Source organism: Amblyomma maculatum, chromosome 1 (assembly GCF_055883805.1).
Source record: "Amblyomma maculatum isolate TAMU_Amacu chromosome 1, ASM5588380v1, whole genome shotgun sequence".
NCBI lineage: Eukaryota > Metazoa > Arthropoda > Arachnida > Ixodida > Ixodidae > Amblyomma > Amblyomma maculatum.
In genome coordinates this window covers 165,125,832-165,138,410 of record NC_139344.1, presented here as the reverse complement: position 1 = coordinate 165,138,410, position 12,579 = coordinate 165,125,832, and the positions used below count along the sequence as shown (strand labels likewise).

At 40.3% G+C, this 12,579-nt stretch overlaps 1 protein-coding gene across 4 annotated transcripts in view; it reads right to left on the bottom strand.

Annotated features, from left to right (window-relative positions):
* Window positions 1-12,579, bottom strand: part of for (cGMP-dependent protein kinase for) — a 170,186-nt gene that overhangs the window by 27,055 nt on the left and 130,552 nt on the right. For all 4 annotated transcript variants that reach the window (XM_084589504.1, XM_084589502.1, XM_084589505.1 and 1 more), the window contains exons 2-9: window positions 11,134-11,300; window positions 9,622-9,735; window positions 8,019-8,124; window positions 6,864-6,927; window positions 5,288-5,365; window positions 2,774-2,880; window positions 893-964; window positions 348-425 (exon numbers count right to left, since the gene is read on the bottom strand). In XM_084589504.1, coding sequence (XP_084445630.1) covers window positions 348-425; window positions 893-964; window positions 2,774-2,880; window positions 5,288-5,365; window positions 6,864-6,927; window positions 8,019-8,124; window positions 9,622-9,735; window positions 11,134-11,300 — 786 coding nt within the window. The remainder of the gene's footprint in view (window positions 1-347; window positions 426-892; window positions 965-2,773; window positions 2,881-5,287; window positions 5,366-6,863; window positions 6,928-8,018; window positions 8,125-9,621; window positions 9,736-11,133; window positions 11,301-12,579) is intronic.

Below are 12,579 nucleotides of genomic sequence, written 5' to 3'. Positions count from 1 at the left end.
AATCATCAAGAAAGTGCTTTCATCTGGCATAGAAAAAACAAAATTATCAAGCAGATGCTTCCATCTGGTGGCAGAAATAAGCTGCGAATGAGCATTTCTTGCCATGGAAACTCAAGAGGAGAAACTGTTCAAGGAGGACGAGCTGGGTTCGTCCAAATCACTTTGAGGACGGCTTTGCTTAAACGAGCTCAGCTCGCCCGAAACATGTAAGGGGTTAATTAAGGAGGTTTAATTAACAAGGTTTTACTGCACTCAGAACAACAGTGCTGCAAGCAGCACTCTTAATTAGAGTATTTGTCACAAATTTCAGTTCTCCGCCTCGAGCATGTAGCACCAGAGAAACCCACCTTTGCCTTGCACCAACATCCTCATCATATTGCTTTCCTCTAATTTCATCAATGTTGCTCATGAGCTGGTTGAAGGAGCTGCAAAAATTTGAGAGAAAATTATGTTCAATACTTGTTTTTCCAGACAACACACCCAATGTGAAAGCACGCAAGCAGGCTGATGGCAATCAACAACTACAGACCATTAAAGTAAAAAAAAAAAAGTTAAAAACTTATTCAAGCACAACCTAAAAGACAACCTTCAAGACAACTTTGGCTGAAACTATGACAGCAGAAACAGCATAAAAACTAATACAATATGGGCCTATAGGAAGAGCATAATAGGCATTCCAATTCAAAACACATGTGCATACACAAGCTATATCTATATAGTATGTTGCTCAGGGAGAGGTAGTACATAAAGACATCTAATGTATACTGCAAACACTGCTCGTAATAATGTATGCTAGATGATGCAAATTAAAGTGCAAATGCAAGATGGAAACATAAAGGAAAAAATAGAAAATGACATTTTGAGATTCAACAAGAACAGAATGCTTGCTTACTCTCTGTCGATGACTAGACATGTCACACCCTCAGGGTCATCGGCTATTATGTTCGCTGTACGACATTCTTCACTGTGGAAGAGAAATGAAGCGAAATGGCATATCAGCAGGGTATAACAACGTAAAGAAAGAAGACCAGGTGAAAGCACAGAGTTCCTTTAATATGCAGTAGTTATCAAATGCCACACGATACATATACAGTCGAACCCGAATATATTGAACTCAAAGGGATCGCGAAATAGTTCAATATATCGATAATTCGATATACAGAAATCAACTTCTGATGCCACTTGTGATCATGAAAAATGATACCGTATTTGTCGCGTAATCAACCCACTCGCATATTGAACCCACCCTCCACTTTTGCCGTCAAGAATTTGAAAAAAGAAAAAAGCGTTAGTCAATGGTGCATCCCTGGATCCGAGCCTTGCATCCGCAGTTCATTTATTGGCAGAGCGCCAAGATGCTGCGTAGCGATAACGTCACAACCTGTATCTTTCCGCTATAGTTTTAATAGCTCCTGCAGTGGCCGGGAGCGAACTTGGCAGAGTGCCTGTGATGGCTTGATTGCACAAGCCTGGTTCGATTTATCACACTGCACCTGGGGCAGGCGGAGTCCACTGCCACAAAGTCACTGGAAAGCGTGGTAGCTGCAAATGCCATTTGAAGCAAACAATGCTAAAAGCTGGTGTCATGATAGCAGCTGCCCGCATGCTTTCATTGCTTCATAGATGCAAGGATGGACGACTCGTAAAAAAAAAGAAAATGTCTGCCCTCCTTAATGTCCGCAGCCGCCATAGCTTACGCTATGCCGCACGTTTTTCATGACGACAAGAATAGTCGACTATCGCAAAAAAAAAAAAAAAAATCCGCCGCTCCTTATAACGTCTACAGCCGCCATAGCTTACGCTACTCCGCACGTTCAGCACGACCACACAAAACGCCAAGGGTGACGCGATCATCTTTGGGGAAGGCGCACCTTCCTGGTGCGGAGTTTGATATATTGAACGATCAATGAAATTGGGGTTCGATATACGACACAGCTTTCCTATACTATACATGGAATTTTCAAGGGGCTATTCTCTGAGATCGATATAACCAAAATTCGAATTATCCGGGTTCGATATATCCAGGTTCGACTGTAGTATTGCTCTACATGTACACTGAACAGATTTATTTGGGACAAACTATGAAAATTAAATGACACAAATAGTCTCCCATTTGTTAAACAGCCAGGCCAGCTGTTCACAACTTCTTTCTTAAAAAAAGTGAACAAAAAATGGACAAATACAATTTTTAATATCAAGTGCAAAGCAGTGCAGAAAATTTTTTCAACTAACTTTTACCAACAAAAAAAAGCCCCCCACATACAAAAAAAAAAAGCTTCTGTTACAAAACTAATTAAACAATTCAAAGTTTAGAATTTCAACATGGCTAGGTTAAAAAATATTTGAAGGGGCTGCAGCTGACACACACATGAAAAACATTTTCACTGTCAACGGTTCCTGCAACACAAGCCCAATCACTGAAATGACTTACCAGATTGAGAATGAGAATACACCCCCCTCCCCAAGAGGAGAAAAAAAAAGAAAAGTTGCACAGTTCACATGCTGAGTAGCGAGGGCACCAAAGTCAATATCAAGAAAATGTGGTGTTCACAGCACAGCAAAACACAGGCACAAATCGTGCTATACCCATAGGGAACTGAAAATGCACAATGGCACAACCAGCATCTTAAAATATTTTGCACCTCTCTCCTGAATCATACCACAGCAAAAAGCACACATGTACACAAGTGCAAGACAGAAAGAAAGCAAGAAAGAATATGGTAGCAATCAATGCAAGGAGGCGGATAGGTCTGTGATGAGAGAGCACACTCACCCTTGCAGTGCCTTTTCTCCAAAGAAGTCTCCCCTGTGCAAGGTCCTAATGAAGATCTCCTCTCCCGTGCTGCCCGCTTCCTCAGGCGCTTTCCTGGTTACCTTGACCTAAAGAAGCCAAGATGTAAGACCTCCTCTCAACACAGTGTTTTTTCTTTCTAATTACTTGCAAATATACAAAACAACCAAGGTAGAAGGCATATATATAAGAGGCGATGCACGAGGAGAGCCTGCACCCTCTCCTGAAAACAACCCTTCATCTTCACAAGGAGCTCCTGCCTGTCCCTATGCATGCAATCAAGCAAACTGGATAAATGTGTGGTGTTTGCTCCGAAAAGCTATGCAGAGTAATGAATGCAGCGACCAACAAAATAGAGGCCACTGCTGCAAGGCCAGCACAGCTCAGTGGCAAGTGCAATACTTCCTCGCTAGAACAGAGATGCAACACGATTGAAAGCAACAAGAAAGGCACATTGCAATTATAATTATGGATGCCTGTAGGTCAAGGCCAGCAGAATGCAGCTATCAATGCCCTAGCTAGAGAGTTGCTGTTGTTGATCTTGACCAGCCTGCAACTATGCCGTTCTCTGGAACATCAGCTCCCACGATGGGCATAACCAAGCACAACATACTGCAGAAAATTGATCAAACAACATGAAGACTTCAATGCTACTATAGCATTTTTACTGGAGTTGGATATAGTCGTTATAGATGTGAATACTGGTTCAGGTAATGTGAATCTAGATGACGTCAGGAAGTACAAGATTGAGCACAAAGGGGCAGTAAATAGCATCCTCATATTAAACACTGAGGTACTTGTTTTGTCTCTCACTATTTGGAATGCACCAACGATCCCCTTGCTTCACTGTTATCTCTTGTTTGCTACATGATTCCATGTATACACAGTGTGTGCAGGAGTGCCATTTTACAGCAGCAAGCTGTTATAGCAAGTCTACAAAACTTCTGGCATCCGTGAAGCACATGCAACACTTCAGACTTTTTAACAGGCAAGAAGGGATCAGTGTGAGGGAAGCCTCTTCTTACTAGTGTCACTCTCTTTCACGAGGGTTCTTCTCCTTGGAATGTGTGGCAGGAAAGATGACAGCACAAAAGCTCTACACCCAACAGGAGGCGAAAATACACTCAACAATTTCTAGTTTTAAACCTATGCAGCAATTGCTTGACAATCAAGCATTGCATCCACTCCTGGCACCCACTGCTTCATCAGCACACCTTGTGCAGCTTGTATTCAGACGCTTGACGAATGTGAGCATCATTTTTGTGACAAGACAACAGTCAACCCAAAGCTGTCACTGTCCTACATGTTATGCAATACCACAAGTGGGTCACAGTTTTTCGTGCCGACCTCTGGTCACACTGCAAGTAAATGCACAGTCTGCGGGGGTTTCCTTTATATGTACGTGCACTGCATAGTGCTTTTTGTAATGTTGCACAGTTTGCTACCCACAGCCAAGCATTATACAAAACTTATCTGTTGCCTGCAGGAGCACCACAGGTTTGGTATTTTGTTTATGCTGCAGTTTTTATCATGCAGTTGAAGAAATAACATATGATACAGCTTTATATATACAGGAAAAAGAAACTACTGAACGTGCTTATTGTAAAGTGACCACATATTAACGCAATGGCCAACTTTGCAGGCCCGAAACATGAAAAAAAAAAAAATTGTACTGTGCACCACAGGTCCTGTGAGCTAGAGAAATAAAACTGTTCAGCTAGTCTTCAACATGTCATTGCATGAGTCTAGTCTCCTTTATAGGTGCCACATGTTCTAGCCTCAGGGAAGCTCTGGACTTCACAACTGTTTTCTTCCAGTGTGTGTGATATGCGATTATGTGCAAGCACTCTTGCACCTCCACAGCTATCTTCAGATTAGGGGTCTCAGACATGACTAGCTCCAGATTTCTATCATAGCTTCAGTGGACTTCCCTCATTCCCTCTTTTTCATCCTTTGATAATCGACAGCTACAGTAAATGACTCATCGGCACCTGATAACTCACTTTTGTGATAGGGGCCTACATACTATAGATGTAGATTTAGTTATAGCTTATAAAGCTTTTACTGACAAATCACCTTCTTCCCAGGAGTTTCCCACTTAGTACCGTTTGTTGCACGTATATGTTTCGATGTACTTTTGTCTGCTTCTGCTTACTTTTTTCGCTTCTTCCTTTTCCTTTATACCCCACATTATCTTCTACCACCTCTGACTACTGGCACGTGTGGCCAGTGTGCAGGATGGCCACTTTCACTGTACAATCATGCACAGTTTTTAAATCAGTCAAACAGGTCACTGGCAGCAACTCTTGTGGTGCACAAGGAAAGCATGCTCATTGCATATTTTTGATATCTTGGGTGCTTCTTTTGTACTGAACTTGTTATAAGGTCAAAAGGTGTTTTACCGGTCTCATCAGGTTTGCTTCAGAAGCTGTATGTATTCGTAGTTAAGAGTACCAGCACAATAAAAACAAAAAATGAAACAAAAGATACACTTACTGTTCCTTTGCTAATAATAAAAAATGTGTCTCCTCTAGCTCCTTGCCTGATGATGTAGTCTCCTTGCGCATAAGTAGTCTGCAAAAGGATTGTGAAAAATGGTAACACTTGGTAAAACTTAATTTTCATCACAATAACTAAAAAAAATAATAAAAGCAAAAAAAATCTATCGAGTCATCTTGGGTCGATAAAGCCCTGCAAAATGCTCAACTGGCTAAGAAACGTCCATAATGGTGGCCTGTAGTTGGTTCATGGCTTAAAAACACTACGGCGCAAAGACGACAACACACGAAAGAATATGACGTGCGCATGTAGTGTTGTGTTCCGTCTTTTTGCTGCTGTGTTTCCGTTTTCAACGTCCTAACTGCGCCAGCTTGTGGCACTACTCCCTTATCTGCCAAAACAACATTTTATTAACAGGACAGCGTTAAAGGTCCCGTTCCGCAGAAAATCCAGCGTTGTAAACATCACAGCTGTTGGTGCTGTGGGCAAAAAATCACAGACATGGCTCTGGCATATGGTAGATGGCAGGTTACATGGCCCAGCACCGATTCTTCAACGGCTTCTCTGGCCTAATGAGACCACATAATATCGCAAAGTTTAGCTTAGGAGAAGCTACTGACTTGGATTGCTTATTTAAAGTCGTTTTCTTTTTATTCTTTTTTCTTTCATTGGAGGGAGGGAGGGAGGGAGGGAGGGAGGGAGGGAGGGAGGGACGGACAGAGAGAGACCGAGGCAGACAGAGATATACCGAGACAGACAGAGAGAGACCAAGACAGACAGACAGAGACAGACAAAGACCCCCTTAATTCTTTTTCAATCCGGAAAGCTTTTTGTCCTTAAGTGGTAAAACAATATATAAACTAATCGAAATCATTTCAAAAACAGTTTACCCCACGCCATAATACACCTTAAGTATTAACAACAAAAACAAGAAGTGCAGTCTTTGCATCACATGGACAGGCATTATAACTGACTAGCAATGAGCTATGAAAAAGAATCCATTCCAGCCTATTTATTGACAAAATCCCCATACTAGTTTGAGCGCAACCCTCTATTGGACATGCATGGTGATATCACGGTCAAGAAGAGTAGCCCAGACGTTTCCCTACTACCAGCTGAATGTTGAGTGTCGCACTGGCAAAGGCATCAAAGCATATAAGTTTGCCTAATTTTATAACTAAGTCCCACTAAAACGCCTTCAGTACGCCATAATAATGGAAATGCTATGAGAATAAAAGCTAGCAATTTCTTTTTTATTTTTACTTGGAAGGGTACGTTCTTGGCTCGTTTGCCAGATTCATAATACATCCTGATGTCTAAGTTTTATCAGCTCATTCTGCCATGGAGACAGGTGCTTGCAGTGACAATCTAAGTCATGCATACCTGATTTTATGTGCACCAAACAAAACAAGGATTGTCCTCACTTAATAGCTCCAGTCATCTCAATTCATACTGACTGGAATATCTTAAGCATGACCAAAAGATTGTCTTCTACCAATGATGGCAAGAAATGCAATAAAAATTACTGTCTAAACAAAATTATGCATGCAGTAAATAGAAGGGCCTCACACACCTCTTCAAGAACATCGGAGATTTTGACAAGGGTTTCCTCTGGAAGCTTCCTGAATGTAGGAACACTAGAAGGAGACAATTTGAAGAGCATTCTTACAATTAGTTTGAAATAAGCAGCAAGGAGCAGGTGCAATAAATCTTATTAGCATACATACCACTACCTTACTAAAATACATGGCATGCCAACTATTAAAGAAGTGCACCACCTCTGAACTTCTGTAGAGACCTCCCTCCCAAGTCCAGGGCAATGTAAATTGACCTGCACTGCCTCTCTACACAGAAGGTACCTTTATAAGCTTTTAAGCCTTTCACCAAGCAGCTGGCCTTCGTAAGATCCTTTGGTTATATACAACATATTTTCACTCTCCATCTCTTAGCCAGTATGAAATTGAGGTTCCCATAACCAAACACCCCTTTTGCCCCCCCACCCCCTCCGACACTCAGAAGGTTCAATTATAACACCGATCTTCAGATGGGCCATTCCCCTCCACCCTTCTCCCTTACCTTTCATTCCTGTATTCAAGGCTTGTCCTGACATTCTCAAAATATATATTCATGGCCATAATGTCCGAGAAGTTAGAAAAGAATCGATTGACCTCCTACCTAAACTATGTGGCAAACAAAAACATGGAAAATAGCACTCATATACAAACTAATTTGTAGTACTCTCTTTAAGAGAGTCTGTAATTCTATATCTGAACAGGACTTTCAGAAGTGTCTCAGTTTCTCCTAATGACAAAAATTTGAGTCATTATTCAGCAAGTAAATAATATAACCAAAAGCAGTAGAAAAAAATAGATTCTAACAGAAAATTTAGATGAAGCAAAATATGCCAACCTAACTTATAAACTAAGAAGTGTAATGCTCTATAGTCAGATATAACCAAAGAGTGAAGCAGCAAGCATGCCTCAAAGAAGACCCTCCGGGCAATAACATGGAACATGCTGTCATGGTTAATTCCATTTCAAGTGCTACCTGCGATGCCCATATTAGAGGATTAACTATGACACCATAACTATCATTTGATGCCAACCTTTTTAGGGGTGCTTGTTGCTTCATTCTTTGGCTGTGTACGATTATAATAGATGGTTATCGACAGAGTGGAGCAGTGAAGGAAAATAGCATTTTAACACAGCATTATTGTAACTGCACTCACCTCTTCAGAAATTCAGTGTATTCAGACTGCCTCACCAGGCCTGTTCTCATCATGATAGTCTGGAAGCACTGTCTTTCAATGGCCCACAGCTTACAATCACTGATGGCTGCAAGAAGTGACACCAAAACATTATTTTTATGAATGCAGTACTTTTATCGTGACCCACTAAGGAAAGGCCAAGTTCAACAATACTCTTATACTGCTCAAAAGAACTCACAGCAATAACTCACATTTTACATACTCCAATAATTTGTTCTCCATAATTTAATATTTGTTACCTGAAATGTTCAATATCACCACACGAAATATTTATAGAAATTAAATGTTAATATTGTCGCCTAGGCTACAAACTCGAAAGATAGAATGTTCTAATTCAAACTGTAAAAATGTGGGCCAGCTATACCTCTTATCTTCTGTGGTCACTGCCTGTTCATGGATGATAATGTTCCCTTGTAGCAGTTGTATTTCTATTTCTTTTCCAAGTTTATTAGGCAAAAACGCAAATCGACTGCATAGCTTAGCTGGTTTGCTGTGGCTCACCACAAGTATCAAATGGACCCACCTCGAAAGACCAGACGTCAAAAAGCTCATAACAATGTCTATTCAACAGTTCAGCATGGTTGGCATCTACACAGCATTTATTTCTACCACTTCCAACTTATCAGTCAGGCTAGTTACAGACTCTTCTCATATATGTAGAAGGCACCTATTTGTACATAATTTCCCTAAAATCCTGAAAAGACTTTGAGCAAATAATGTTTGACCATGCTTCAAAACACAGAGGAAACCTTATGTACACCTATATTGAGTTGGCTATGACACTACGCAAGGCGGAAGGATGCATGCATTTCTGCGATACATCACATGGATACATGCGTCAAATGTATATATAGCATAGACATCTGGTTGACGCTGGCAAGTGTGCGCTACCCATCTTCAAGACAAAAGAACCTTTGCTGCTATCTAGTTTATTTTGAATCTTTGGAAGTAATCACACCTTTCACCTAAAAAAAAAATCTTCTGAACTGTGCTGCGCAAAGGATGAGAAAATTAGCTGTGAAGCTCATTGAGGTAGTTTAGCTGGATCGCAGTTCACTACTAGCTCACATGGTGCTACTTTTGTTTAATAGCGTGCAGGCGTGAGTAACGGTTATCTGCTTAAATAAGGAGAGTGCAGTGCATTTATTGCTTTTTCTGTAATGTTGAACTATAAAAAAGGGCCATGTGTGCAATGATGTGGTATAGTGAGATCATAATAATCACATGCCCTGATCATAATGCTTATTTGTTATGCACTTCAAACATGACAACAGCAACATGATCTGGACAGGATTTAGATTATCTACATGCAGTACATCCTTGCAATGCTATCCGGTCAAGTATACACATCCAAGAGACACTCCTAGCTCCTAAAATGTTTTTACGAATGTCCAAGGAATTTGTCTATGATTGACTGGGTCAATTATAGTGCTTCTTCTATAAGCCCTCTTTTCTTGGCCTTTCCAATTTCCACCCACAGCCCTCTTACATTCTTTCAGTATCTAATTAAGCACCTTGCTAGCATTGTCATATCCGTCGAGTAGGAAAATGAAACATTTTGTACCTTTTACAGTGGCTGTCCTTGTGCAGTTGTAGAGGATGGCCAGCTCACCAAAAACTTTGCCAGGTCCCAGGGTGCACAGGAATTTGCTTTCCTTTGTGACCTCCACTTTGCCCTCTGCCAAGTACAAGAAAAAAATATATATACCACAAAAAGAATATATCATTCACAGTGCACCAGTCTTTTATCAACTGGATAACAATGCTATTTTAAATACACATGAAAAAATAAATGGCATATGCTAGTGAAAGTGCAAAAGATGAAATTTCGTACCCCTATTCTTATTCAAAACAATCAAGCATACATTCACTGGGTTAGAGCCCATTTGGCAAGTACTCTCAAGTCATGAATGGAAGCTTGCCAGTATCCCTGAAAATAAGAGGTTATAACAACTGTATCCTAAACGTCCTCATCTATAGGGAAGAAACGTGGAGTCAAACGAAAAGGATTCAACTTAAACTTCAATGGGTTATGGCCGGATAAGATAATGGTAGATATAATGCTGAGATGCAGGAAGAGAGCAGAGTGGGCCAAGGGACCAATGTGAGTTAATGACAGCCTAGTCAAAATCAGAAAGAAAAAATAAGTATGGGCAGGTCATGTAATGGCGAAAGAAAAGTCGAAGGATGATCTTGAAAGGTGGCATACTGAATTTCAAGTGAAGCCAAACGTAGCAGTAAATGGGAGAAAGTTAGGTGAGCAAATGAAATTAGGAAGCTGGCAAGAATAAGGTGGCTACAGCTGGTAGAGGACATGGTTAATTAATTGAAAGAACATGGGAGAGCACTTTGTCCTGCAGTGGGTTTAGTCCGACTGGTGGCGGTAATGATGATGAATACTGCTAAATGCATTACAATAAGCTGTTTTGCAGTGCTTTTAGCAGGAAGAGTCAACAATTGTGTTACAGTTTGTGAAATGTGACGTGTTGAGTGCTATAAAATAATGGTGCTCTGTAGTGTTGCAGGGAATAATGCTCAAATCAAATCAATAAAGAGCATTCAGAACTGCTAACTCACATTCACAGCAGTAACAATGTGAATCTGTTATCACCTTAAGTGCTTATACCATTAACATAGCTACATGCAAAATGAGTGCCAACTCTCACATGGCTTGTTAAGTACAAAATTTATCATTACTAGTGTTAGTGATTTTTTAGTGCAGTGTTGCTTTATATCTGAAAATGGGAGAGAAAAAAAAGAAAAAAGTACATAATAATTTGATGCATTCAATTAATTCCAATTACAAGTGAACTGTAAAATTTGCACTATTCTCAGACTACTTCATTTCTGCCCAGTCTAATTAGAATCTTTTCAAGAAAATAATTCTCTATATTTGTATAGCTCTGTGTCTCATCAGTAAAGTGTTATCTACACATTTTTAAACCAAATTTCCCCTGTTATGAAAATATTTTTGTTTCTATATCAATGCTGCTGGTACTGAACTATGGCCATTGCTTTCCTATATACAGGCACATGCATAAACAGACATGCATAATTAACACACTAAAGGCTGTACCTTCCATGACATAGACGACAGAGCCAACATCTCCCTCCTTGATGATAAGGCTGTCCTGTGCATACTCAACAGGATACATGCAGTCTGTGATCTCCTTGATTTGCACTGTCTCCAGGTTTTTCATGAAGTCATTGTCCTGGATTGCTTGCTTGATAAGTTCTCGAGATCTGTGGAAACAAAGAAAGTGTAGACATGAGGTACTGGTAGGTCGTTTATCCTCAAGCAAAACAAGGTGGCACACATTTATGTAAATATGGGGTGAGTTATGCATGCTGGAGTTTCCATCTAATTGTGGTTAGCCTCATGACTTTTCTTATATCTCACCCTGGCCCTCCAAGAGCAGGTAACACCTAAGCCTACATACAAATTTTCTAGTTTTGCTGCAGTACTGCTGCAAACTGCCATCACTTGCAATTTGCTGACCCAGACCTATTCAACACTAGGCAATTATTGCCAATCTGCTGAAAACTCTAGGAAGTCTTATAAACAAAAGGCTGATAAACATTCCTTTAACAACTCCATTCAATTACTGGTCTCAGTAAAACTTTTTTCTCTGGCTTTTTTTCCCGAATGTGGCAATATTTCTCCAGCCACAAAAGACATGTTAGTGGCTAAGAAAATTTAATTTAAACATTTTTCCTCCACAACTCATGACACCTACATTGTGGAGGACTGGTTTCCACAGTATTGAAGTGGATGGTGCTGTAGCATAGGTTCCGAGATCTGCACCAAAGTTTGGTGTCGGTCCATGTAGTTTACATGAGAAACCAGTCATTGATGACGACACCTGTATTTTGGTTCTTGGCTTTCCCAGCTTAAAAAATGCCGTTTTTGATGAGAGTAGTCTTTTCACCAGAGTCCTGCAGTCTTTTTATGCAGGCTGACTTCAATTTGTCCACAGTGTCCCTTTAAGCAGTTTCAATGCAAGCAAAGTACCCCCATTATTTTTCTTGACACTGTGGTTTGCACAGGTCCCATGAGTCACTGTATGCTCAGCATCACTGTAAAGGTAATCGCTTTTGCGCTGGATGACCAAAACAAATAATTTCTTTCTGGTTTCCCAGTACCTTATTCTGTTAAAGAAAAGGTGGTCACGAACAATGCAGGAATGAAGCATGTAGCCAGCCATACTTATATATGTTCTGTTTATAGAAAATATGAACCATAGTTTTTGTCCAAGTATGTTTGCCCTTAAAGTGACAATACTGATTGTCAGTGTACATGAGTACCAAAATGCACATATAATGCCACATTAACATACTTTCAGCTTAGCTACTACCTCTACAGTGCTTACTGCATGCAGACGTGCAACTGCAACTCCCAGAGACCAGTTCAGCATCAACTGCATCATTACACAAACTGGAATTTATGACCTATACACAGATGCCTTTTCTCTTAGAAGAATAACAAAACTTGACTCTAGAACTGTTTCTGATTACACTTTGA